Genomic DNA, 25,802 nt, shown 5'->3' on the forward strand with positions numbered 1-25,802 from the left:
CCCTGCTCTGCCGCCCTGCCTGCTCCCGCCAGGCCTGCTGTGGCCTCACCTCGGGCCAGAAGTCCAGCTGCTGATGGGCCTGTTCCTGGTGTCATCTGGCTCAGGCTCCTCTGAGTTTCTCCAGTCTGACCCTGATCTGGGATAGATGATCCCCGCAGGATGGAGCCCCCAACCTGTCCTTTGTAACTTGACCTCTTCTCCTGCTTCCTGGGACCTTGCCCACCCACCCCATCCTTCTGCTCTGGTTGCCCCCAATATCAGCCTGTCATCTGCCCAGGGCTTCAATAAACGGTTCTAACAACCTAGATCTCTTCTCATGCTCTGGAACATGTGGCTCAAGCAAATGTCTGTCTCCTTAGCCAGGAGTGTTTCTAGGAGGGAGGGCTCCACTTGGCAATTGACAAGGGATGGTGGTCTGGGAGGGGAGTATCACTGGCTGTTTGAATGAAAGAAGTCTCAAATAAGCTCATGTATTTGAAGACTTGGTCTCCAGTGGATGCCCCTTTTGGGAGGTTGTGGGATTTTTAGAAGCTTGCTTGAGGATATAAGTTACTGGGGGCAGGGTGGGGGGTGAGGCAGGTTCCTGGAGCCTATAGCTGTGGCTCTCTTTAAGTTCACTCTTCGCTTTCTGCTTGTGGTTAGAGATGTGACTCTGGCTTCCTGTTCCACTCACCTGCTGCCGTTAATCTCCCATCTTTATGGACTCTCCTTCTGGAGCTCTAAGATAAATTCTTTCTTCCATAAGTCACGGAGTTTATTCACAGTAACAAAAAGCAACTAATGTGAAACGAGCTAAGGGCCCTGGACGGGCGGAGCGCTTGACAGCTCACACCAGTTTGAACCTGGTGTGTGTGTGTTAGATTGGGATGAATTAGGGACTCACTCCCTATACCTCCCCATTCTCACTTTCCATCCTTGGCTCCCTCTCAGCCTGCTCTGACTCCTGATACCCTGGACATCAGTGGGAGGGTTTTGTTCTCCATTATCCACTAGCTTCCAAGTTTTACACCATTTCCTGGAAGTGCCCAGGAAACAGACTTATCACAGAGGCCGATGGACCCTTTCTGTTCCCAAAGGAACCTGAGCAAGTGTCCCATACTGTGACCAAGGCATACTGCACAGTGAGCCCTCTCTGGAGAGCACGTGGGCCCTCTTTAGAACAGGTGCCTGGAAGGCTCACGTGGGCATGTTTGCATGCCCACACTCAACTACTGTAAGCTGCCTTACCTTTCGGCTCTTCAGACGGCCTGTGTTGGGCTAAGAACAGCTTGGTGAGATGTCTTAATATAAATAGCCCCCAGTGGAAAGAGCGCTCTCGCTTTCGAGATCAAAGGCCAGCCAGGCCTTTCACTTTGTTGCCTGTAATAAAACATGCACAGCTTAGAATTTACTGCGCTTACTGCAATTGTGAGCGGCACCGAGTTGGTTCACATTCTACCTAGCAAACCCGGTCTATCCTGTGAACTACTGGCAGCTTGCTCCACCCCCAAGCCCTTAGACCCCCTGTTGTTTTTGTCTGCAGGAGGCTGAGCCTCGGTAGTGGAGCAGCATCTGTCAGTCTGGCCTGGTTTGTTTTACTCAGCCCCTGAGGTCCTACAGGCTCTTTCATGATGAAGCAGGATTTATTTCTCCCTACAGGCTGAAAGCTTTCCGCCTTTCTGCATATATACTAGGTTGCTTGTCCTGGGGTGGCTGGGGTTGGGGTGGGAATGCTGAGTTCCCACCTAAAAGTGGGTAGGGTAGCGTGCCATCAACTCCACCCACTCTTTGGTTAGCCCCACCTACCTTTTCTCAGTCCCACCTACTGTACTACTATCCCCGCCCTCTTCCCCTTCCCCCTCCCAGGTCCGGCTTTCCTCTCCCCTTAGCTCCGCCCTTCTCATCAACCTCACCCTATTGGTCTTGCCCATCCTTCTTGGTCCTTTCCCTCCTCCCTTTCCTTCAGCTCTACCCACCTCTGGCCCTGCTCTCCACAGAAGAATGAATACTTGCTCTCCCTGCTGGCGGAGGAGAGGGACACGCTGCTGCTCGGCCTGAGGTACTCACCCACACAGCTGCACTTCCTATTTCTCAGCGAGGACTTGGCTGGTGCCTGGCAGACCCGTGTGTCCTTCCGGAGCCCCGGCCTCGTGGACAGCCAGTGGCACACTCTGATCTTGGCTGTGTCCCAAGGATCCTTTTCCCTCATCATGGACTGTGGCCTCCCAGTGGACATGTAGGTACCCGGATGTGCACCCCAGTGACTGACCATGCTGAGTCATTTGAGCAACCCTATTCCAGCGGCTGTTCTGACACCGTGAAGCGAGGGATGGGCTATGGGCAAGTCCACTTCTGTCCCTGCCCTGCCACATCCTTTACCTGAGGCAGACGATGAAGAATACGTTAGGTGCGCTGGACCCTGAGACAGGTCCCTGATAGGGCCTTATGGGAGGCAGGTTTCCATTATCAGCTCAGGGGCCATGGAGCAACTACAGAGCTCTGTGAAATGGAGGGAGCCCAATCAAGGGTCAGAAACCACCTAGTTGGAGCAACTGTGGCCATGGAAGATCCGAGAGTCTGGGGTTGAGAATACAGGCCAGCACCAAGGATGTGGGTCAGGCTTAGAGGCCAGGATGCCTAGTACAGAGTGGAGGGCTGGCTGCCTGGTAGCTCTGCAGCAAACGGCACGGCTGGAGAAAGCAGGAGCTATAGGAGAGGACAGTATGTCATGGCATACTGCTCCTCATGCAGAAGCTCCGGCCACATGTCCCCTTCCCTGGCCTGCTCTCTTTCACGCCTTCCTCAATGTGATCAACCTTTATTGAAACCACAACCAGTGCTTTCCAGAGCCTCCTGGGCCACCAGCAAGGTGCCTCCCTCCTACCTGCAGCCACCAGCCTGTCCTGCTCCCCAGGCTGTGTGTGTGTGTGAAAACACACAGTGGCTGCATAGCTGGAGCCCTGACACAGGGAAGGGCCCTTGAGGTTCACCATGAAGTAGAAAAGAAAAGGAAAAAAAAAAAGCCCCATATGTATCCACATCCTGCAGAAGCCCTTGTCCTGGGGTAACATGGCCCAGCTCATGTCTACTGAGAGCTTCGATTATGCCTTTACCTGCCAACTGTGTCTTCAACCACGTCAAGATGATGTTAGCTGGGTTAGAAAACTCCTGGTGGGGGAGACAGAGACCAGAGATGCAGGCTACAAGCATGTTCAGATGCAGTGGAAAGGAGATGGAGGTAGAGACACGCAGCCACAGCTGGGAAACCTGGGGCCACTAGAGCCAAAGGAGCAGAAGGGTCCTCCTCTGCCTCAGGACCTCAGTTCTGCAGGCTCTGGGCCTCTAACTGCTATGGAGCCTGTGGTCACAGCTGCCCTAGGATGCTCACTTATTCCCCGTGTGAGACCCATCCCCTACCTTTATAAGCAAAACAGGTGTGGCTTTGTTCTCTTTTGGTACTAGTACTGTCCACTCATGTTGCAGAATGGCTGACGTTCCCTTCCCAGCCACCCTATCAGTAAGAGGAGCCCAGTTCTTCATTGGCAGCCGGAAAAGAAACAAAGGCCTATTCACAGTGAGTGTAGAGGGGCTGCCGGCAGCACCCCTCCCCCTGGGCTATGGGGACAGCCTGTCACATGCTTTAAAATGATAGGTTGCCATCTATGCTAAGTGAGAACCAGGAACACAAAGGTGTCCTGGAGTCTCACACTGGCTATTCCTATTTTCTAGCACACTCTTCTGTGAGACTCTTGGGTTCCTGCTCACAGGTCCTCCTACCATGGAAGCCTGTCCTCAACACTCTGGCAAACTGATGCTTGAATCCAGCCTTTCTGGCCCTGCTGTTTGTGCTCCATCCATCCATCCATCCATCCATCCATCCATCCATTTATCCATCCATCCATCCATCTATCCATCCACATAGCTATCCATTCATCCATCCATCCATCCACCCACATAGCTACCCATACATCCACATAGCCATCATCCATTCATCTACCCATTCATCCATCCACCTGCCTAACCACCCATCCATCTATTTATCCACCCATCCATCCACTCATTCACCTTCTCAACTACACACCCATCCACCAATATGCCCTCTCATACTTCTACTCATCCATCCATCCATCCATCCATCCATCCATCCATCCATCCATCCACATAGCCATCTATCCATTATCCACCTACCCATCCATCCACTCACACATTTATCACCTGTGATGTACTCACTGCTAGGTTAGTATCCAGAGTCTACTCCATAGCTAGCATCTACAGTTCTCTGTGGTGTCCTCAGTGTCTGGAACCACACCTGGCACATAGTGTTTACTCTGTGGAAGTGTATTTGTGTTATGTTTGAATGGGCAAATGGAAGAACAAATAGGTGACTAGATGCATGGATTGATGGATGGATGCATGCATGCATGGATGAATGGATGGACAGATGGATGGGTATATGCATGCATGAGTTGATGGCTGGATAGCTGGATGGATGGATGGGTGGATGTGTAGGTGGACAAGTGGATGGCTAGATGGATGAATAGGTAGGTGGACTGAGTGATAGATTATTAATGAATTGCCTGGGTGGCTGGGCAGAAGGACAAGTTAGTAAGTGGGTAAATGCATGGATAGCTGGATAAGTAGGAAGGTATGTAAGTAGATAGATGGATAGATGGATGGATGGATGGATGGATGGATGGATGGATGGATAGATAGCTAAGTGAATGAATTACTGGTGAATGAACGGTGAAGGAAGAGATGGAAGAAAGGCTGGGGCAGGTGGAAAGGAATGTAGCCTGGTCACTCTAGTTCACATGGACTATCCCTTCCTCGCTAAAAGCAGTAAGCAGTTCTCTGCCATCACGCCCAGTGGCTCTCCAATAAAACTCCATGCAGTCCCCTTCTCACTCTGCAGGCTAGGCAGCAAGGTCCCCAGCAAGGGCAGACCCCAGTGGCACCTCACTTTCTCCCTCTGCAGGGCCTGATAAGGCAACTGGTTCTGCTGCCTGGCTCAGACGCCACCCCAAGGCTGTGTCCCAGCAGGAACGCCAGGCTGGCTGAGCTGTCCATTCCCCGGGTGCTGAAGAGGCTCACAGAGAAGCCTGACGATAACGAGGTGCTGAAATATCCCTATGGTTAGTAGCCGTGGCTTGCTTCCCACGCTGGCAACACCCAAGGCTCCCATCTCAGCCTCTCCATTGTGCCCCTCTCTGTGGCCGACGGGAAGTTGTCACAGTGGCCAGAATACTCAGAGCCATCAGAAAGGTCAGAACCACCAACCTGTCCCTCCCTTGAAGGGCTGTGCTTGGACAGCCCACAGGCAGACCATGTGCATTTCTTGGTTCGCCTGGCAGATGGAAGTCATGGCTAAAATTAGGAAGATTTCTTCCTCTGGACCCCTGGTCAGTCACTCCCTCCTGCTCTTTCTAACCTCAGTGCAGCCCATGCCAAGACCTAGCTCAGTTTCCCACCAATCCTTTATCCCATGGCATTTCCTGGATATGCTCTCTCAGGTTCATATCCGTTCAGTCCTAGTGTTAAGTTGCAATGTTGGGCCATTTATTAAAGAAAAAAAAAAAAAACACAAAACAAACAAACACCCCCTGCTTTACAGAATCTGAGAATCCTTTCCCAACTACACATATAACCTTGCTCAGTGGAAAGAAGATGAGATAAAGGACAGCGGACCCCCAAAACTTGTGGCTCTCACATCATAAATAAAGGAAGTCCCCATCTGAGTGTGTTGGACATTTAGGCTTTAGGGTGTTACACAGCTGTCCGACGCTGATGGAGCTGTCCCTATAAAGCCAGGGGCTCTGACACGAGACAGATGTTGGCACTAGAAGTGATGAGATCAAAATGCAAATCCAAGAGTGCTGCCCATGAGAAAAGGCAGGCTCCCAGGGAAGTGTAGAGTTACTGAGGATGTCCAGGGGGTGACAGCAAAGGGACAGAGAGACATGCCTCCAGGCAGAAGGTGGGTGAGGACAGCTGGCCACACGGGGAACATCACAGTTGGGGCCCCGGGACTATCCACCCTGTGCCATCAGGGGCTCCCTTCAGCCACAAACAAAGACAGAACCAGCAGGCTTGGACCTCTTGTACAGATTTCTGATACGCTGGACGCTTTCGCCTTCCCTTTCCCACAGAAGCTGACATGAAAGTAACCTTGGGATCCCGGCCACCGTGCACCAAGGCAGAGGGTGCCCAGTTCTGGTTCGATGCCGCCCGAAAGGGCCTATACCTGTGTGTGGGCAGCGAGTGGGTCTCCGTGTTGGCAGGTGAGACTGGACCCAGAATTCACACCCTGTGGTATCCTAAGCACATAGAGCAGCTGGCTGCATCCCCACTGGGAAAAGGATAGCATGAATGGCTGATTAAGGGCCACTTCAGAGAACGGACAGCCACCAGAACAGCCCAGGCAAGCCAGGATGTCCTCCTCCTCAGAATGGGCATGTCCAGCCTCATTCAGAGATGTCCTCAGAACTCCAGAAAGAGTATCAAGCCTGCATGTTCAATCTAGAAATACACACATCCTGGCTGTGACGTGGGGGCCGTGTGGCTGGCCTCTCTCATCAGCTCTCCCCTGATGGCTAGCTAATGGCTGAAAGAGAGTACAGCTGCTTAGACTGTTTGAATCTGGGGCTGCGCAAACCCCGAAACCCCTAGTGGTCATGAACAGCCTCCCATTAATGGGCCTTTCCCATAGGATAAAATTGGGTCCAAGGGAAATTTTTTTTTTAAATCCCAGGACTCTGGGCACAGGCCTAGGAGCCAAGTCGAAGCAGGGTCCCAGAAGTGACTCCCAAGAGAGCCCCCAGCTCCATTCCTATGCACACTGACTAGGTCCCCATCCTCCCATTCCAAGCCAAGACCAAGCTGGATTATGTGGAGGAGCACCAGAACCTGCACACCAACTCAGAGACCCTGGGCATCGAGGTGTTCAGCATCCCCGGCGTGGGGCTCTTTGCAGCCACAGCCAACCGGAAGGCTAGATCGGCCATCTACAAATGGACGGATGGGAAATTTGTCTCCTATCAGAACATCGCCACACACCAGGCACAGTCATGGCGACACTTCACCATTGGGAAAAAGGCAAGTCCGCACAGGTGACTTCCCCTTCCTTGTCGATGAGCATCTCCTTGGGGCCCGCAGGCTGGAACTCTTGCACGCTCTGCAGGTCAAAGCATCTCTCGGGCTTCCAAGGCCTTGGTAGGAGGGATAACGGCTCAAGGTCGCAGGCTGCAGAAATGTGCCCACACGCAGTTTTCTTAATGTTCTACAAGGCAAAGGTGGTGCCAGCTTGAAAATCTGTCTCGTTCACTGCTAATTCACTACAAGCCAAAGCTGTTCAGATGAGAGCTGAGAAGGTGGCTTGGTTGGTAGAGCACTCGCCTAGCATGCACAGATCCCCGAGTTCGGTTCCCAGCGCTGCATAAACTGGGCATGGTGCCTCACGCTTATAGTGCTAGCACTCAGGGAATTGGAGGCAGGGGGAATCAGACGTTCAAAATCATCCAAAGCTACATAGAGAGTTTGAGGCCAGCCTGGGCTACATGAGGCCGTGTTTCAAACAAACAAAACAAACAACAAAAACACACTAACGGTTAGAAAACTGTTAGAGTGACCTCACTGTGCCAGTCAACATGGAGAAGGCATTGCGGAGTGAACAGCTTACTTCTCACTCCGCCAAGCTGGCCACACAAAATGTGTAAATGGATGTTAGTACCAGGTCCCTAGAGGCCAAGGGCTTGAGAATTGGCCTCAGCAGCTCCTTCTACCTGGGCTGGAGTGAGCAAAAGCTCTGTACAGGGAGAGGGCACTGGCACCATGCCAGGAGAAGGGAATGTTTCCTTCCCAATTCTTGCAGCCTGCATGGCAGGACGTTGTCCTGGAGACAGTTTTGTGTGGCTGTCTCCAAAGCCCTGGCCCAGCAGAGGGCCCGTTCCTGACACTGGGGATGAAACAGGTAAAACCGACTGTGTCCAGGTTCAGAGCGGTGGCAGTGTTACTGGTAAGTTTTCCCTGATGACATCTGACAGTTTCTCATTTTCTTTGTGATTTGAAAAAATATATATATATAATTTTGTATTTAAGAAATATTGGGAAACAGAAAAACAAGAGGAGGCATTTTGTCCCTAAATGAATGCATGCTTTCATTTGCATGTGAGCCATGCACACGTGTCACCTGTGAACTGAAAACCATGCTTTCTGTCCCTGGGAGAGCCACACAACCGTGCAACACAGAGCTCTGAGCATGCCTAACACTATGGTGCTCTCTCAGTCTGTCCCTCACCCTACCCTGTGGATGTGGGAGAGACGCTGAGCTTCAGGATCCTGCAGATTGGGCCCCTGGTCTGCTGCCAACGTAAGATAATGCTTCCCTTTCAGATCTTCCTGGCAGTGGCTAACTTTGGGCCAAATGAGAGGGGTCAGGAGTTCTCCGTCATCTACAAGTGGAGCCCCAGAAAGCTGAAGTTCACGCTTTACCAGAGGATCGCCACCCACAGTGCCCGTGACTGGGAGGCCTTTAAGGTGGACGGAGAGCACTTCCTGGTGGTAGCCAACCATCGAGAAGGTAGGACAGATGTGGCCTTTGACCTGGAAGGAAAGCATGCCATAGTTCATACGTAGGGACTGGGCTCTGTCAGTATGGTGCTTGTCTTACAAGCAGGAGTTTGACACCCACAACCTATGAAAAATAGCTAGGCATGGTGGTATGCCTTTGTAATCCCAGCATTGGGGTAGAGGTTTCGGGAACATGCTGCAGCCAGGATAGCCTGACCGGTGACCCCTGGGCCACTGAGACACCTTATCCCTGAGAAATGACACTGGAGGTTGGCCTCTGGCCTCCACACAGATGTGCCACATGTACATACGTGCAACATTAAGTCATGCTTGGCCACAGGTCACCCCTGAACTGTGTGGTCAGAGGTAGTCCGCGTAAACTGCGTGACAGCTGCGGATCACCTAGGTTAGAAGAACAGGAAAGCCATGGAGCCCCAGCATGGACTGTATCCAGCAACTTCACCCCCAATTTTGAGGAGGAGTCAGCTTGGCTAGCAGGTGGCACACTGACCAGAGCCAGGGTTGCAGAAGCAGCATTAATGTCAATGGGGGTGTGGCCATAGAGGGAGCCAGTTTGGAAGCTGTCGTCGCTGCTTCCCTGAGAGCAAACTCGGCCACCTGGCATAGACTCCATAGTGTCAGAGCAGGTGGCTCAGCCTGGACCAGCTGGGAACCTGGTGTCTGACAGTGGTCAAGGCTTCCGAATTCAAGGATGGACGTCTCGGGGCGCAGCCACAGGGCTGCTCTGAGACATCCCTCCGGAGACTCCACAGCCCAGGATCCACCCAAGTCTGAAGTTCACCAGGCAGCCTGGTGGGTAAAGCTCCAGCCCTTGCACTCAGGGCGTAGGGGAGCCCAAGACCCTAACCATAGAGCGAGCACTGGAAAGGAGGACTGAGGGGGGGAAGTTCTTCTAGGAAGAGCTGTGAGAGAGCAGTCCTAGAGGTTGGTCTCTCTCCTCTACAGAGCACCACGAAGGGAGGATCACAGGGGAGAACCTCTAGGGAACACCACAGGAGATGCATCCAAGTAGCATCATGAGGGAGAACCTCAGGGGAGCGCTGCAGGGGAGGGCTTCCCTAGAGTACCATGAAGACGAGACATCTGGGGAGCACAACTCATGAAAGACTTCCAGGGAGCACCATGGAGGAGAAGGTCCAGGCAAAAAATAAGAGAAAGTCTGATCTGTTGGGGCAGGATAGGGCCGAGGCAGGAGGCGAGTGGGGCTTAGATGGGGAAGGGCCGCTGTGGGCCTGTGGGCTATCTGGACCCACAGGCTTTTCTTCTTCCGGGAGCAGTGGGTGTGCAAGCCCAGAGGCTGCCTGATGGATGAGGTAAGGGGGGGACTTGGGCATGCAGGCAACGTTAGCAGCGAACGTGAGTAGTAGCCGTCTCTGCCCCAGCCAAGCTGTGTCCTGCAAGTCGCTGTGACGCCCAGCAGCTCCCCTTCCCCCAGCACTGACCTTGGTTCCAGGGGACAATCACAACATCGACAGCGTGGTCTACAGGTGGAACCCCAGCAGCCAGCTCTTCGAAACCCATCAGTCCATCGCCACGTCCGGAGCCTACGACTGGGAGTTCTTCACCGTGGGGCCCTACTCCTTCCTGGTGGTGGCCAACACCTTCAACGGCACCTCCACCCAGGTGCACTCGCATCTCTACATCTGGCTCGTCGGCGCCTTCCAGCTCTTCCAGTCCTTCCTGGTGAGAAGCCTGAGTTCTGCGGACACCCAATCTGCCGCTTGTAGCCTGCTGCCCCGGGTGACCAAGGGGCAGGGCTGGGTGAGAGCTGGCCGAGCGTGGCCCTAGACCCCAGGGCCTGTCCCGTCTGTATGCTACAAGGCCAGGTGTCCTCTCAGGTGGTCTGAGCCCTCCAGGCTTCCATTCACCTGCCCCTCCAAGGGGAAAGCCTGGCTGTGAGTTGAGTCTGGGCTATTCCCACAGCAGGCCTCTCCATGGGCCCAAACTCCCCTTCTCTGATCAGTGTCTGTGGGTCTCCAGATCTGGTGTAACAAGGCAACTTGTCACCGACTAAGGGTAGAGGGGATCGGGTTGGGGTAGACATAGTATCCCCTTTTGACTTTGACGCCTCTTGGCTGGTCCCATCTCTCTCGATGACAAGACCCCTGAGCGTTTAGTTTTGTGATCGCAGTCTGTTCACGTGGGCTGCCCTGACTAGCAATAGCTTTGCCAAGAACAGTAGCGCTTCCAGCAGTGACCTTAGCAGAGGGCACAGGCACAGCTGAGGGCAGCAGCCACTCTGCATTTAGCACAGGGTCAAGGCAGAACCCTGAGCCCAGGGGCAGGTCAGGCTGTGTGCTACAGAGGAGGGCAGCCCCAAGAGCGACTCTGCTGAAGAAGGGGAGGGAGGGCGGGAGGGCACGGCTGGAACAGCAGAGGGCAGGTGCAGAGGCGATGCACCTGGAAGCCACCAGGGCATCACCAGGGAAAAGGCAGGTAGGATGGACTGGTTCTGCCCTGCCCAGGCTGCCCTCATCGCCCCCCCCCAAACTCCTCAGAACCCACAGAAGTCCACTTTCATGCTCTGCCAACGTCTCTCTTCTTTGGCTTAAATCCTTTCAGCCGTTTCCATTTTGCAATGTCACGAACGTGAGCTTTGAAGCAAACTAAACTGCATACTCTGAAACATACCTGCAAGCTGTGGGGACTCCCCCACATCTGCAGGGCATGCCTTTCTGGAAGGGTCTGTGGTGCAGGGACTCAAACCTGGCAAGCTCCTCTCCATAGGGCAGGCACTCCCACGGCGCCACGGGTAAGCGCGATGGTTCAAAGGGAAGCTCCAGGCATCTGGGAACTTAGAGCCCAGAGACTGGCTGCCTCAGTGGGGGTGGGGGACAGTTAGAGTGAAACATTCTTTAGCCACACCCTCCAGTGTCTCAAGCCGCACATTGGAAATTCCAGAGCCTTCCTTTTGGGCGCCCATGATTGAGCCTGAGGTGGGGTGACTTATAAGGTTTGCTTGGCTCACTGGTCCAGAGGTGGGAAGCTCAAGAGCAAGGCTTGCCTCAGCCCGGCTTTTGGCAAGAGCAAAGTGCTGCCTCCTCACAGGGCAGAAAGTGGAAGGGTGAGTGGAAGAAGGTGGAAGAGACAAAGAGGACTGCCATTGTGCATACCAGCATGCTTTCCTGACCTCAAACAATGACACTTTTGCCCATGACCCAGACAGGCCTGATCTTCCCAGCTAAATGGGGTTCCAAGCCTCTGTGTGAGTTTGTGGGGACATGCCACATTCAGGCCACAACAGCCAAGAGATAATGGCTTCCTAGTAGGGCAGGAGATGACAACTGACACCCGGGAGGCTGTATGACACATGCTCCTAGTGGGAGTGTGAGCAGACACAACCAGAAGAGGGTACACGGGCTGGGCCTGAAGTTCCCTGGAGCTAGAGAGGGGCAGAGGTTAAGCAGGAGAGAAACCTTAAATCCTGGACTGGCGAAGGTGTGGGACCAGAGATAGTGTGCAGAGAGAGTGGAGAGGAGTGGGATATGAAGCCTGGGTAACAAAACCAACAGAGACCCAGGAGACAGGACAAGCCACATCCCAACTTCTCCTGCCTCAGCCTCAGCAAGGGCAGGAGACGATATACACACACACACGCTTGCATGCATGCTGACACAGGCTCATCTGGACACTGTTGAGAGCCACCCCGTGCCCGCACCGTTTTTCCTATGTATTTCCCTTCTCATGAAACCATGCCTCCCCCCCATCCTGTTCCCAGGAGCTTGCAGCCATCAATACTGCCATTTTGCACCAAGGATCCTAAAGCGCAAAGAGAACCTCCCCATCACCAGGTGTTCATACTGGGCCTCAGAGCGCCAAGTACAGTGCCAGGTAGTCTTAGCACCTTCACTCCTTTGGCCCATCACCAGTCCCAAGGTGGCGATAGCAAGGCCAGGCCCTTTGCTTCCCATTCACCTGCCCCGAGGGTTCTAGAACGGGCCTTGCAATCGAAGTGTGCTCTGGAGTCCGGAATTGGATATGTCTCAGCAGTAGAGGGTTTGCAAAGCACACACGGGCCCTAGGGTTCAATCCTCAGCCCCTGAGGAGTGGGGAACACTGTCACCTAGTATGTGGAAAAGCACACAGACCAGCCATGCAAGCCTCCGAGCTGGCTTTGGGTGACATGCAGTTAGGAACTTTGAGTTTGCCCAAGACTTTGGTCTTGCAGCCTCCAATGCTCTGTGGTTTGGGGACTATCAGTAAGGTATGTGAGAATGAGGACCACATCAGACATGTCAATATGACGCTGTGTGAATCCTGATGGTCAGGACCATCGCTGCCAGATACTTGCATGTAAACACGCCCCAGCATGGATATACCCTTGGGACAAGTCACGCCTCCCTGCCTTGGTTTACTTGTCTGTGAAGTAGGTGTGGTCTGCAAGCATCCCTCTCAGGCCAGCAGCACCTGGATGGCCCTCAGATAATGCTGGCCTGGGCTATGTAAATACCACAACACGCCTGTGACTTCTGCATTCGCTGAGACAGACGCTGGCCGTGCAGGTTTGGACGGCACCCGATTTGGGGGGAGACCTCTTTAGTCAGGCAAGAGCACAGAGGGGGCTCATAGGGAATATGCTATGCTCAGGGACATCAGCATTGGGTGCCTGCCAGACCTGAGTGCTCACAGTGAGGGGTCAGTAACCCCCAGGGCTTCTGATTGCCTTCCCTAGGCAGCTGAGGGAGCCCTGGCCATGGACCTGCCTTCCCTCCTCTCTCCTGGACCACAAAAACATCCTCGTTCTTTCCCCCATCAAAGGCAGGCCCAGAGTAGCTTTTGTCCATCAGCTAATCTGTTGATGGCAGAGTGCCTGCTCACCCTAATGGGGGCTGTGGGATGCCAGGTGCTCCTGGCAGCAGCTCCTGGAAGTGCCATTATTCTGCCAAGGTACTCTAGTGGCACACACCCAGTGCCTGGACACCAGGTTGCTCTCTGGGGGAAATCCCCCGAGAGAGGCAGGGAAGGCCGCCTCGCCCAGAGAGTACCCGACTACCGGACTCCAGTGCCAGGAGAAATCCAAGCAATCTGTGTATTGCACAGACACATTCCTGTACCTACACATGTACGTGTGCGCTGTGGACATGAGTGCACCAGTGTGTCTGTATGTTCACAAGTGTGAAAGCGGGCGTGTGGTTGGGGGTGATGGGTTTCTCAGCACTTGCAAGCGGCAATGCCATGACAGTTAGGGGGACTGCCTGTGCCGTGCTGTGCTTGGGTGGGGATCTGGCAGTCTGAAGGTCCTGTAGGCCAAGTAGGGTGGCCCTGGACTGGCCCCGGTAGCCAGACACAGCCCTGTGAGAAGGTATGCTGATCTAGAAAGCCTCAGGCAGCCTTGGCCCCGTCCTGGACTTCTTCTGGACCACTAGCCATTCCTCTAGAATCTCACTCTGTGCCTCTCAGGCTCATTCTGGATCAATCCTTGGGACAGCCTCCTCTTTGGATTCCAGGCTGGCTCTTGCCCACTACCTGGATGGTTGAGCACTGAGAGTATTAGCGCCCTCTGCTGCCCATGGAGAGAATGCTGTTGTGTTCGGTTTGGAGCTCTTGGTTGTTTTTTGTTGTTGTTGTTTCTAAGCCCCCAGACCATGAACAGTGAGGGAACATGGACTCTTGGGGTAATGTGCCGACAAGGAGCAGGTAAAAACATACAGAGGAGGGCTGTGAAGATGGCTTAGTGCATGAAGTGTTTACCTGCCATTTAAGTCCATAGAATCTTCATAAAAAAGTTAGGTGTGACCGGACAGTGGTGGTGCACGCCTTTAATCCCAGTACTTGGGAGGCAAAGGCAGGTAGGTAAATCTTTGAGTTCCAGGCGAGCCTACTCTACTGAGTTAAGTTCTAGGACAGCCAGGGCTACCAAAACAAACAAAAAAAAAAAAAAAACTGTGTAGTAAGTAGTCCATGTTTGTAATCTAAGTTCTAGAAAGACAAGTGATCACTGAGGCTGACAGCTTACTCCATGAACCCCAGGTCTCACAGAGACACTCCCTCTCTCTCTGAAAAAAATAAAAAGTAAATGGTTCCTGGATAATACTCAAGGTTGATCTCTGGCCTCTACATACATGTGTATATACACTTGAACATAGGCACATAAGAACACACACCTGGAAGTTCCAGAACCATTTTGCACACTGGCTGTGCAAGACACTCTTCAAGCAGGAGGCCCCTAGGCATCAGTTGAAGCTGGGAGGTGCTACTGGCCTATCTGGATGACAATCTACAGCATGGCTCCCTCGGTCCCCAGCTCAAACAGCCTAGGACAGCCTGGGATAGCCTGCCTGTGTCTTCAGAGACGCAGCCTGCTGGAGAGCTGAGGGCTCCTTCTGGCTGTGTGGCTTGAACATCCATGCCCTGTGCTCAGGTCCCCATTATCAATGAGAATCCCAGCAGAATCTGGCCCAAGGAGTCAACTGTTGCCCAAACCCAAGTTCACCCTGTTCCCCATAGGACGAGTGTCGTTGAATAGTGGACATGGCGATTACTACATATCCCATTTTCTCCCTCCAAGGAGAGTGGAGCCTCTAACACTTATCTATTGGTCCCATTAGCCTCTGGGAGTTTGCTCTCTAGCCTTTGCTCTGCTGTGTCTAAGTTCCAGGCAGTTTCCCTTAGGTTCTGCACCCTAAGCCTTCCTTACACCAAGGCAGCTTTCTGTTGCCTCCCTGAGACCCCACAGTGGTGGCCACGGCCCTCTGATGGACTGTGGCTCCCGACCCTAGCTCCTCCTGCTTCCACAGGCTCCAACCTCCTGATCTGCCACACTCCAGAGCTTCCCCTTTACGCACCCCCCCCCCCGACACAGCAGCTCCTCTCCAACGTTGTGAAGTGTGGGTGTCAGACACAGATGTGAGCAAGATTTAAGACTGCAGAGCCCCTGGCTGTGGCTTGGGGTTCCTGGAGACCGGTAGAGCACTGCCCATCAGCCACAGAGCGCCCACCCTGGCCTCCCGCCCTGCTGTCTTCCTAGGCAGCCACATACTTACGATTGCCCTGTCTGTCATTGCTTCAAGCTTTTCTGGGAACAGTCTCCCTTGCTCAGGCCCCTCATTCAAATGGGTGTGCACAGCTCCAGGTCCGTAGTAAAGGGTGTCCATCTCTGTGTCACTTCCCTGTGCCCTTCCCACCCCTCTCGAACCTCACGGGGCTGAGTGACCTCTGAAGCAAGTAGGCAGAGGAACTCGGGCTCTGGTGAAAGGCTGGCATCCAGGTGGGCACAGTGGTGATGATGGTGGCATGGCGCCTGGAGCCACCCTCACGGGGCCCCCCCTACCCTGCTCTTCATTCACCCCAGACTTTCGGAGCTGCAGACTGGGAGGTCTTCCACATCGGCGAGAGGATCTTCCTCGCGGTGGCAAACAGCCACAGCTACGACGTGCAGATGCAGGCCCAAAATGACTCCTACGTCCTCAGTTCCGTCATCTACGAGCTGAACGTCACGGCTCAGACCTTTGTCAAGTTCCAGGACATCCCCACCTGCAGGTACCAACCTGGGGGTTGAACGGGCAATGTGAGTCTGTGGGTGGGCGGCATGGGTAAGGCCTGCCGGAGCCATCCCCAGCATCCTCCCGGGACACCTGGCCAGAGCAGGTGGCCATGATAACAAGGCCTACCCCATGGCTGGCCCTGTGAATATAGCTGGTTTCTTCTTAACGAGCAAGGCCTAGGCGATGTGAGTTCACCAAGAGAAGGCCCAGCACCTCCACGAGGAGAAAGGCTTTGTTATGACAAAAGGGCAAGCATCAGGGAGGCCCAGGGGCCCAGGCAAATGTGCCCTCTCACCATGCAGTGCCACATTCTGTCCCACCTGCCCCATGTCAGCACCGAGACAGCAGAGCCGTCCCCACGCCCATGGCATTCCTCTGGGAGGACTCTCACCAGCCCCAAGTAAAATGCCAACTGCAGCTCCATGGTCCACACGGCAGAGCCAGGGGGCTGAGCCTCAGGCTAGGCCCAGAGTGCTTGGCAACCCACAATGCAGCAGGAGCGCCCACACGGTTCTTCATTCCTTAAGAGCTATTGGAGACGGTCAGACCCCTTTCTGAGTGCCAGGCACTCCTCAGCCTGAGAGAAAGAACACTGAGGGAATTGAGACTCCAAAACAGGTGGCTGTGGTACAGGCAGTCAGGAAGGGTGGAGGGACTTTCTACTTGTTAGGCTCAATCTTTTGATTGGCAGATAGCCACAACGTTTACTTTTGACAAAAAATTTTTTTTTCCATTTAAAAACAAAAATAACTCCTGGGGCAAAGAACAAAGAAGAGGAAACAGTTATGCCCAGCTCAACCCAGAACCACTCTCGTGGGAGCTGCCCATGGGGGCTCTGGGCCCAGTGGCCACTGGGAGTCAGCCGGCCACGCCAGGCTCCCACATCTGGAACTGGGTGTCTGCTGAGAATGAAGTTCAGACTAAGGCACCCAATAGGCCTGCCGGGGGGTGGAAGGTGGGGGAGCTGTGATTAGAAATCAGCTGTCCAGGAGCTGAAGAGGCAGCTCAGTGGTTATGAGTGCTTGCTGCTTGCCCAGAGGATTTGGATTCAGTTTCCAGGTCCTGCATGGGGTAGGCCTCAACCCTCTGTAATGCCAACTCCAGGGGGATCTGGTGCCCTCTTCTGGCCTCTGTGGGCATTGCACTACACACACACACACACGTGATCATTCTTAAAAACAAAGAAGTTGCAGAGTGAAAGAATGAGACGTACTCAGGAGACACCTTCCCAGAATCCAACGTGAGGCAAGCATCACTCTGCACACATCAGTGTCCTCACCCTGGCTCTGTCTCCTCAGTGCACTGGACTGGGAGTTCTTCTCAGTGGGAGAAGATCACTTCCTGGTGGTTGCGAATTCCTTCGATGGAAACACCTTCTCAGTGAACAGTATTATTTACAGGTAAGGACTGCAAGGAGAATGAATAGTGGTGAGGCTCCCCCCCCCCCCATAGGCGACCCCTGGCTCAGAACAACTCAAGACCATCAGGCTGAAGGTGTTTGCCTGCCCAGATCTGGCCAGGGCAGGGAATCTGATGCCAGGCTGTGTCTGCTAGAGGACACCCCATCAAGCCACACCCCTCAAGTAATGACTGACAGCTAAAGATGCAGAGATGGGTGTACTAAGTGGGAATTCGTGCCTCCTGGTTTCCCTCTCTCCTTGCATTTTTTTTTCTAGGAGTTTTTTTTGAGTGTTGAGCAGGAGGGGGCTGTTGGTTCTATTCCCAGCATGCCATCAGTTTTTGCATCTAGTCACCTGGTCACATTGCCTAACCACTCCAATGGCTTCTTTCAGGGCCCTAGCCACACTGGCCGTCTCTGCCATGAAGGTAGTGACTCCCTTACCTGGCAAGGCTTCTATTGCTTAGTTAGTTGCATAACTAGCTCGAAGTTCCAGAACCGTCTTGGGCAGCAGCAGTGGTAGCCAGCACAGTTCTTTAATCTGTGTCACAGCTAGGGCGATGCTGAGATGCCTGCCTGGTTCCCGATTTGCTTAGGCATCTGGGATATTGGGATCTGAGATATTGATCTGCAGGCGTGGTGATGGACAGCGAGGGTTGTCCTGGATTGAGCAGCTGAGGCCAACTTGGAATTTCTTCATCCTCCCGGATTCTGACTGCAGCTCAGGCTCCGGTTTATAACAGGAAGTGAAGTTTGTCTGTGACGTCCTATAGTCTATAACTTCAGAACGATATGATGCAGCTTGTCTCTGCACCTGTGGCCAGGGCAGTTTAAATAACAGCATGTCTAGTTCTGCCCTTAGGTTAAATTCAGTTCTGGGTCTGAGACCTCTTTATGAGCTCCTCCCTCCCCGACGCTCACCAGCTTCTTCGGGCCTCCACTCTCCTGAGATGCTTCGGTTACCTGTAGTTTATTAGGAAAGTTATGGGTTCAACTTACTAAACTTTTCAGATCCATCGCTGTAGTCTTTTGAACATGATAAAGTCCACTTCAGAGGGTATGTCGAAGGGGAAGTTGGAGAGATGGCTCAGTGGTTGAGAGCACACGCTGCTCTTTCAGAAGAACCCGATTCGGTTCTCAGCACCTACACAGTGACTCACAACCATTCATAATTCCAATTCCAGGGGGATCCAACACCTTCTTCTGGCCTCTGTGGGTGCCAGCCAGGCAGATGATGCGCTTGCATACAAACAAGCAAAACACTCACACACTTAAAAGAAAAAAAAATACATTATTTGTTAAAGAATGGTGGACAAGAAACTCCTGAAAGATAATACTGAAAAGACTTGGGAGATGTCTCAGCCAGTAAAATGCTTACTGAACAAGGAGCCGAGTTCAAATCCAGCACCTGCATAAAAGCCAGCCTATTTGTGCAATCCCAGTCTGGGGAAGTGGAGATAAGTAGGTGTCTGGAGCTCTTTGCCCAGTTGGCCCAGCCAAATCAATGCGCTCTGGATTCAGTGAGACAGCCTGAGGAAATAAGATGGGGGTGATGGAGAAAGACACCTCAAGTCTGTCTCTGACCTCACACACACAGGAATAATAAAGGAAGGACCTGCTAACATGTAAATAAACTAGGACGGGTTTTGCCTAACATACATTGATAGGTGACCGAGCTGAAATATGGCTCCGTGGTAGAGCACTTACCTGCCATGCCCCAGCCCTGGTTCCTTTCCCAACACTGCAAGATAAATAGGAATAGAATAGAGTCCAGAACAGCTAGAAGTCCAGGATCACCTAATTTGATAAATTATTGAATTGCAAGTCAATGGGAAAGGATGTGTTGTTTATAAAATATCTCATAGAATTACCTATCTAGAACAGAGCAAAACTATCACTACTTTATACCCATGGGCAAAAATTAATTTTATATGGATTAAAAATCCACAAATGAGCTGGGCAATGGTGGCGCACTTCTTTAATCCCAGCACTCAGGGGTCAGAGGCAGGTGGATCTCTGAGTTCGAGGCCAGCCTGGTTTACAGAGCAAGTTCCAGGGCAGCCAGGGCTACACAGAGAAACCCTGTCTCAAAACAAAACAAAGCAGAAAAAAAAAAAAAAAAAAAAACCAACAAACAGAAAAATCTAAACATAAAACCCTTCTACAAAAATAGAAAAAGAAAAGCAAAGGTGACTTTGTATTACCTGAAACATGTAGAAGATGGAGGCGGGGGGTGTCACAGGACTGTTCAAAATCGGCTGTTCACCATGCATGTGCAGGAACCCCGCTGACCCACAACAAACATGCTTTCAACCGAGGGCAATGGGTTGAACCGATGTGTGTTGCTGTATTGATGGAGCCCAGGTACGCAGGATGGCATGGCTAGTTCTTATAGGGTGACATGCTTGCCTTCGGCTGTTGGTTTGGAGGGTCAATACCCTTTGAAAAAATCAGCCACTGCTTCCCTTTAATCTGGGAGTCAACCACTCAGGCACCTGTGACCACGAAGCTACCAAGGGAAAACATGACCTTTTACAAGGAAACCTACGGGAACCTGCTGACCTCAGAGAGGAGGGCAAAGACTGTAGTTGTCAAGGCTCGTCACAGAGTGTGTTGTGCTTGGGGTGAGCCTGGTTCTCGGAGCCAAGAATAGCCAGGCCCCCTGACTGTACCCGCCCCCGCAAATACTTAGGGTGCCTGGAGCAGGTTCCTAGGTAGATGTGAGGGAGCTTTGGGATTCTGAATGGGCCAGATTCTCTCCTGGGCCTCAGTTTCCCACTTGACCCTGGGAGCAGCAGTGCCAAGGGGACCTGGCTGACTCGCTCTCTCCCGCAGGTGGCAAGGCTATGAGGGCTTCGTGGCGGTACACAAACTCCCCACCTTTGGCTGTCGAGACTGGGAGGCCTTTAACACCACTGCCGGCTCATACCTCATCTACTCCAGCGCCAAAGAGCCCCTTTCCAGGGTCCTGAAGCTGCGGACTGGCTGAAGTCACCCTGGACCCCAATGCCTCCCACCCTCCCCACCCCCAACATCTGGGCATGAGCAGCAGGCAGGACCCACCCAGCCCTCTCCGGTCCTAGGGCAGGTGAAGATGCCTGTATGCCTCTCCACCCTCTCTGAGCTGGCTCTTTCCTCCTCCCCCAGCTGGTGGCTATACCCCAGCCACAGTCCCGGTGACTGGTGGCCATATTTCAGGTGACCCTGGGGTCCTTCAGGCTGAGGCCCAGGGCTGCCACCCAATCTCGGTGCTCCCAGCCTGTGTCCCGCAGGAACTCTGCCTTCAAGGGACAGTTGCTATCACATTTTACCTCAAACACAGGGGCCCTAGCAGTCTCTAGAGCCCCAGCTCCCCCAGCCACACATAACCCCCACTACTGTGCAGTCCTGATGTCATGACCAATACCTATTTATTGTATTTTTTATCTATATGGAAATATATTTATGTCGCGCTTTCCAAAAAGCATAGGCGGCATCCTTTTTCTTTTGGGGTCTCAGAAGTGGACACTTGCAAAGCATCCTTTGTAGAAGGGTTCTTCCCTGATGTCAATTTATTCACAAAAGTACCAGGGCAAAGTTAGCTCCCAAGTCCCAAGCTCCTAGGCAGTATGTTCCTCTCCCTCCTCGGGACCCCCATCACGGGGACACAGCTTGCTTAGCCGCACTCCAGCCCCAACACTGCAGCGAGCTAGGTGCATACACATGGGCCCCAAGGCCTTCCAAAAAAGGTCGCCTCCTCCTTTCCATGGTCAGGCCGAGCATAAGACGCCCTGCTTCTCTGGATAGTTCTGGAAGTGGCATGGATGCACTGTGGAGCCTGAAGAACAGCACAAAGGGTAGAGACACCGAGCAGCGCCCCCCCCCCACCAGGGTAAACAGGAAGCAATGAGACCTGGGGGATAGCCCTGTGCCAGATGCAGGGGCACAGGCCTGCCACGTCAGGTCCTGAAACCATTGACAGACTGGGAGGGGTGGATTGTACAGGGGAGCTCAGCCGGCCTGTCTCTCAGACCTTCTTCCAGCGGTCAGAGACACGGCCAGGACCAAAGCTGCTGTGGGTGTACTCAGAGGCCTTGCCAGATTTAATCACAGCCTCTTGTTGGAACCTTGAAGCTCCAGGTGGACTTTGAGCTAAGGTCCGAAACATCCATTTTACATATTGGATGCTAGCACCTGCGTGGTTACCAAAGCATCACTTCAGCGTTAGCATGAAGCCGAGACTTTTCTCTTGCGCACACGCATGCGGTTCACAGAAGTTGACGAAAGAAAATAATACAGAAAGACAGAGCAGCCATACACCCCAGGTAGCTTTCTGGATTTTGTTGTTTTAAATTTTTGTAACAAGGTCTGGGGCCCTGCTGGCCTCAGATTTGCCATGTAGCTGGAACGGGCCTTGAACTCACGATCCTCCTGCCTCAGCCTGAAGTGCTGGGCATATGGATGCGTGCCTCTCCTCACACAGCTTCTGGTTCCCTAACAGCTGACCCAGAATCAGAAGTGATGCAGACGGGGATGAGAAGCCCGCACCGACTGAAGGAAAGCGGGGTGCACACCAGCTCTCACACTGACCCAGGAAGTAGGAAGCCCAGCCAGACCAGTATGAGGAAGGAAACCAGTTTTAGTTGTCAGAATCACCTCCAAAAAGAGCCAGTGTTGAAGCGATTATCTGGTCACTTTAAACACATCTTTAAAAACCCGATGGCTTTCTTGCTTGATAAGCTCTCCATGGCGAGTCATGGTGGGCAGCCCTTTGATTCAGTTTTTGAAATAATCCAGCTCCAAAACTGAGCTTTCAGCCCAAGAACTAAACTTTACCTCAAACACATGAGCACAACCGGCCCAACAAAACATACTGGTCAGCCCAAGAACCCAGTGCTGATTTAGTTCTCTGATCATTCCTTCACATGGGGTGCTGCCTGGACAATGTTGGGTCACCCCGACACCCCATATCATTCACATGGGTGTGGTAGGAAGACGTCTGAAGCCAGTCCAATGGAGGAGAAGAGGCTGGCCAGCTGGGAGGTGCTGCCCTGCAGCCACGAGATATGGCAAGGCCCACAGTGCATTTTCCGCTTTCCCCACACCATCTCAGTCCACGGCAGTGGCCGAGGAGGGACACCAGAGCAGGAAAGTGGGTCAGAGTCACCTCTGACGACAGCCAGCAGGCTCTGCCCCCTAGCTCCTGGTGAGGATGTGTCTCTGAAGGCTCTTGGCCTTCCTCCTGGTTCTTGGGCTGTCTGCCAAGTCTCCATGCAGCTCCTGGTCCATAAAGGACTTGCCTTTCCCATCTAGGCTACTTCTACCTCCCTGTGACCACACCTACATCTAAGGAGGATTCCTGGGTCCACAGATCAGCCCAGGTTCTGTTAAGGGCAGTCCTTTCCATCTGGCCAGGCCTGGGTTTGGTGATCCTATGCATCCAATGAGTAGAGCCAAATAAAATCCATCTTCAGTGGTTCCCATGGAGGCCTGGGTTTCATCTAACTCCCTCCTTCCCCCCGGAGTGAGCTGTGCCACTGTGCCTAAGTCTGCCCTGCCGCAGAACTCTTGACATATCCTTATATAGGAGGGCACTACCTGTCCTGGACTGAAGAGCCACTGGGTACCCCGCTGTGGCTCCCCATCCCCATAAGGGTCTCTTCTCAGCCATCACTGCTCTGGCCACCAGTCACCAGAACTAGAAAAGGCTGAGGTTGCCACCAAGGAGGTCCCACTGGTAGAACCTCTCTTCCCATAGAGCTCACCAGCAGGTGCCCAAGTCCCTTGAAAGCAGCAGGAGCCTCTCAGAAGGGCCACCCTGCCTCCGTTGTCCCATGCCCTATGGAGTTTTCTCTGTTCCTCTTAGCTCGGAACTCGATGGAGGCACCATACTTGTCACTAGAGCCATCGGGGTCAGAGCTGGGGCCTCAGCAGTTACAGCAACTCAAGGTCCACCTCTTGTTCTCAACAGACCAATTAGACAGTGAGGATGGAAGCAGAAACGGAGACTCGACTCAGTCTGGCCACACTGGAAAAGGGCACAAAAAGCTACAGCGACTCCACAGTTGGTCCTCACAGAGGTTTAGATAGAGGGGCAAGAGGTTTGGATCACTGAGCAATCCAGGCCGAGGTGTGGTCCTGTCCATCACTGGACCATCATTGTCCGGGCTCCAGGCTCTCCTGCAAGGGGGCCTGACAAGTTAGTAGGACCATGTGAAACCTCTTCCTGGGAGACAAACTCCCCTCTGGCTGACATAAAAGAACCAGCCTTTTTCTTCCACTGTGAGACTCTGGGGAAATCCCAGTTCCTTAGGGTCAGTTGCCTCACTGTCCGATGGCCAATGGGGCCTGTGTGTCTCTGCAGCAGCTCTTCATTCCTGTCAGGGTGGTTACACACTTGCCTTGACTTCTCTGAAGGCCGAGGGGGACTCCTCTGTGAAGGAGCGCCACAGTAGGCCTGCTCCTCCTCCATCTAGACCCCAACTTGGATTGTTCAGAGCAACCAGAGCCCTGTTTCCAAACACTGGAATCCCCCTAGAGCCTGTGGCTGGTGGATGTGTACGCTCCAGGAGGGTGGGGTGGCCCGGCCAATGGGACTTGGCTGACCTGGGTGAGCCTGAGCAGAACTTCTGCCATGAGACGGGCTGAGACGACTCACAGGAGAGAGATCGAAGAGTTCTACCATGCACACATTACGTCCCTGCAACCAGGCTGTCCTTGGCCACGTGGTCCTGGGTAGCCAGGAGCCTGGTATGTCTGGGCCAGGGCACCGTCTGGGGTTTCCCGTCTCCAGGAGAGCAGATTATGAATGCCAGGTGGGGGTCTGGAGAGATGTGTCAGTGGGGTTAAGAGCACCGTCTGCTCTTCCAGAGGTCCCAAGGTCAATTCCCAGCAACCACAGGGTGGCTCACAACCAGCTATACAGGGATCCGATGCCCTCTTCTGGCAGGCAGGTGAACATGCAGATAGAGCATCCATCTACATAAGAATAAATTTAAAAGAATATATTTTTAAAAATAATGTTAGTGAAATGTAGATGCCTGATGAAAATTGGACTTCAGGCAAATGAAGACTATTTTTAGGAGGTGTAACCCAAATATGGTATTGGGGCAGAGCAGGCAGCCCAAGGGAAGGGCTCATTCTCAAATGGACCCCCTAGCACACAGGCAGAGGACTAGTCCCACAGAAGAGGATAGACTGACTCTGACACCCTCAGGCATCAGAGAGCCCAGCTTCCATCCTGTGGTAGTTTGTTGGGCACTCGTAGATGAGTTTTTTCTTTTTTCTTCTGTCATACACCACACCCCAACTGCAGTCTCTCCTCCTCCCAGTGTCCTCCATTTCCTCTTCGCAGATGCACTGCTCCTCCATCTCCTTTAAGAGCAGGAGGCTTCCTAGTGATGTCAACTGAACACAGCAGAACAAGACGCAGTAAGACTAGGCACAAACTCTCATATCGAGGTTGAACGAGGCAACCCAGGAGGAGGAAAAAGGTCCCAAAAGCAGGTAAAAGAAAAAAAAAAAGTCAGAGACACACACTCCCCTCCCACTGTTAGAGGAGTGCCAAGAGAATACACAATTGTAACGTCTATGCAGAGAACCTAACTCAGGCCCATGCAGGCTCCGTGGCTGCCTCTTCAGTCTCTGTGAACCGCTATGAGCCCATGCCTGACACTGCCTGGAGATTCGTTTTTAAATCTGACCTTGCAGACAGCTGGGCCTCATGCAATGCACTGAAAGCCCAGATAGATCAGGGACCTGTGGGCCATACATTGGACTTCTGTGCCTGCTGCCTTCCTGGGTCCCCAGCCTATTGGCCCATGCTGCACTGGACTGGACATGACTGCTAGCCTCACAGTCAGTCACAGGGTCAGTCTCAAGACACCTGCTTGTTTTGCTGTTCTCTTGCACATGTGCATGCCCCACCCCAGCACTTCCTCCCTGTTTTTGTATGTATATCATACATACATATACATAAACACTCACACATATTAGAACTCAGCCATGAACCCGGGCCCTTTCACCTGCTCTGCCCTACTCTCCAAGAGCATCTTCCCTCTTGGACTCAAGTAACATCCACACGATCCATCTCTTAGGTGTGAGTGTTGATACAGTGTCCAGTCACCCAGGGACCTGGCACCAAGGAGGGGAGGCAGGCCAACACAGTGGGCACAAAACAGGGGACGGTAATTTGCCTTCCACCCAAAGGTGCCACCCTGGCTCTGGCTGTACTGCTGAGTGGAAACAAACATAAAAAAAAGAGCCTGTAAGCCAAGGCTTTCAAATGCTGAATGCAAGCCAGACGGGGACAGAGAACTCTCAAGTGTTTACAGTATGTTTGCGGCCGCCGGCTGCACCTCTGGATTGCTCGTGCA

At 53.0% G+C, this 25,802-nt stretch overlaps 1 protein-coding gene across 1 annotated transcript in view; it reads left to right on the forward strand.

The window, feature by feature from the left end:
- Tspear (thrombospondin type laminin G domain and EAR repeats) overlaps nt 1–20,437 on the forward strand; it is a 160,086-nt gene extending 139,649 nt beyond the window's left edge. The window contains exons 3-12 of the mRNA XM_055606971.1: nt 1,977–2,215; nt 3,463–3,553; nt 4,955–5,111; nt 6,126–6,257; nt 6,845–7,071; nt 8,368–8,554; nt 10,019–10,248; nt 15,857–16,044; nt 17,348–17,449; nt 20,284–20,437. Coding sequence (XP_055462946.1) covers nt 1,977–2,215; nt 3,463–3,553; nt 4,955–5,111; nt 6,126–6,257; nt 6,845–7,071; nt 8,368–8,554; nt 10,019–10,248; nt 15,857–16,044; nt 17,348–17,449; nt 20,284–20,437 — 1,707 coding nt within the window. The remainder of the gene's footprint in view (nt 1–1,976; nt 2,216–3,462; nt 3,554–4,954; nt 5,112–6,125; nt 6,258–6,844; nt 7,072–8,367; nt 8,555–10,018; nt 10,249–15,856; nt 16,045–17,347; nt 17,450–20,283) is intronic.
- Nucleotides 20,438–25,802: the final 5,365 nt, after the last annotated feature.

Source organism: Psammomys obesus, unplaced genomic scaffold, assembly GCF_907164565.1.
Source record: "Psammomys obesus unplaced genomic scaffold, mPsaObe1.curated_primary_1811, whole genome shotgun sequence".
NCBI classification, from domain to species: Eukaryota; Metazoa; Chordata; class Mammalia; order Rodentia; family Muridae; genus Psammomys; species Psammomys obesus.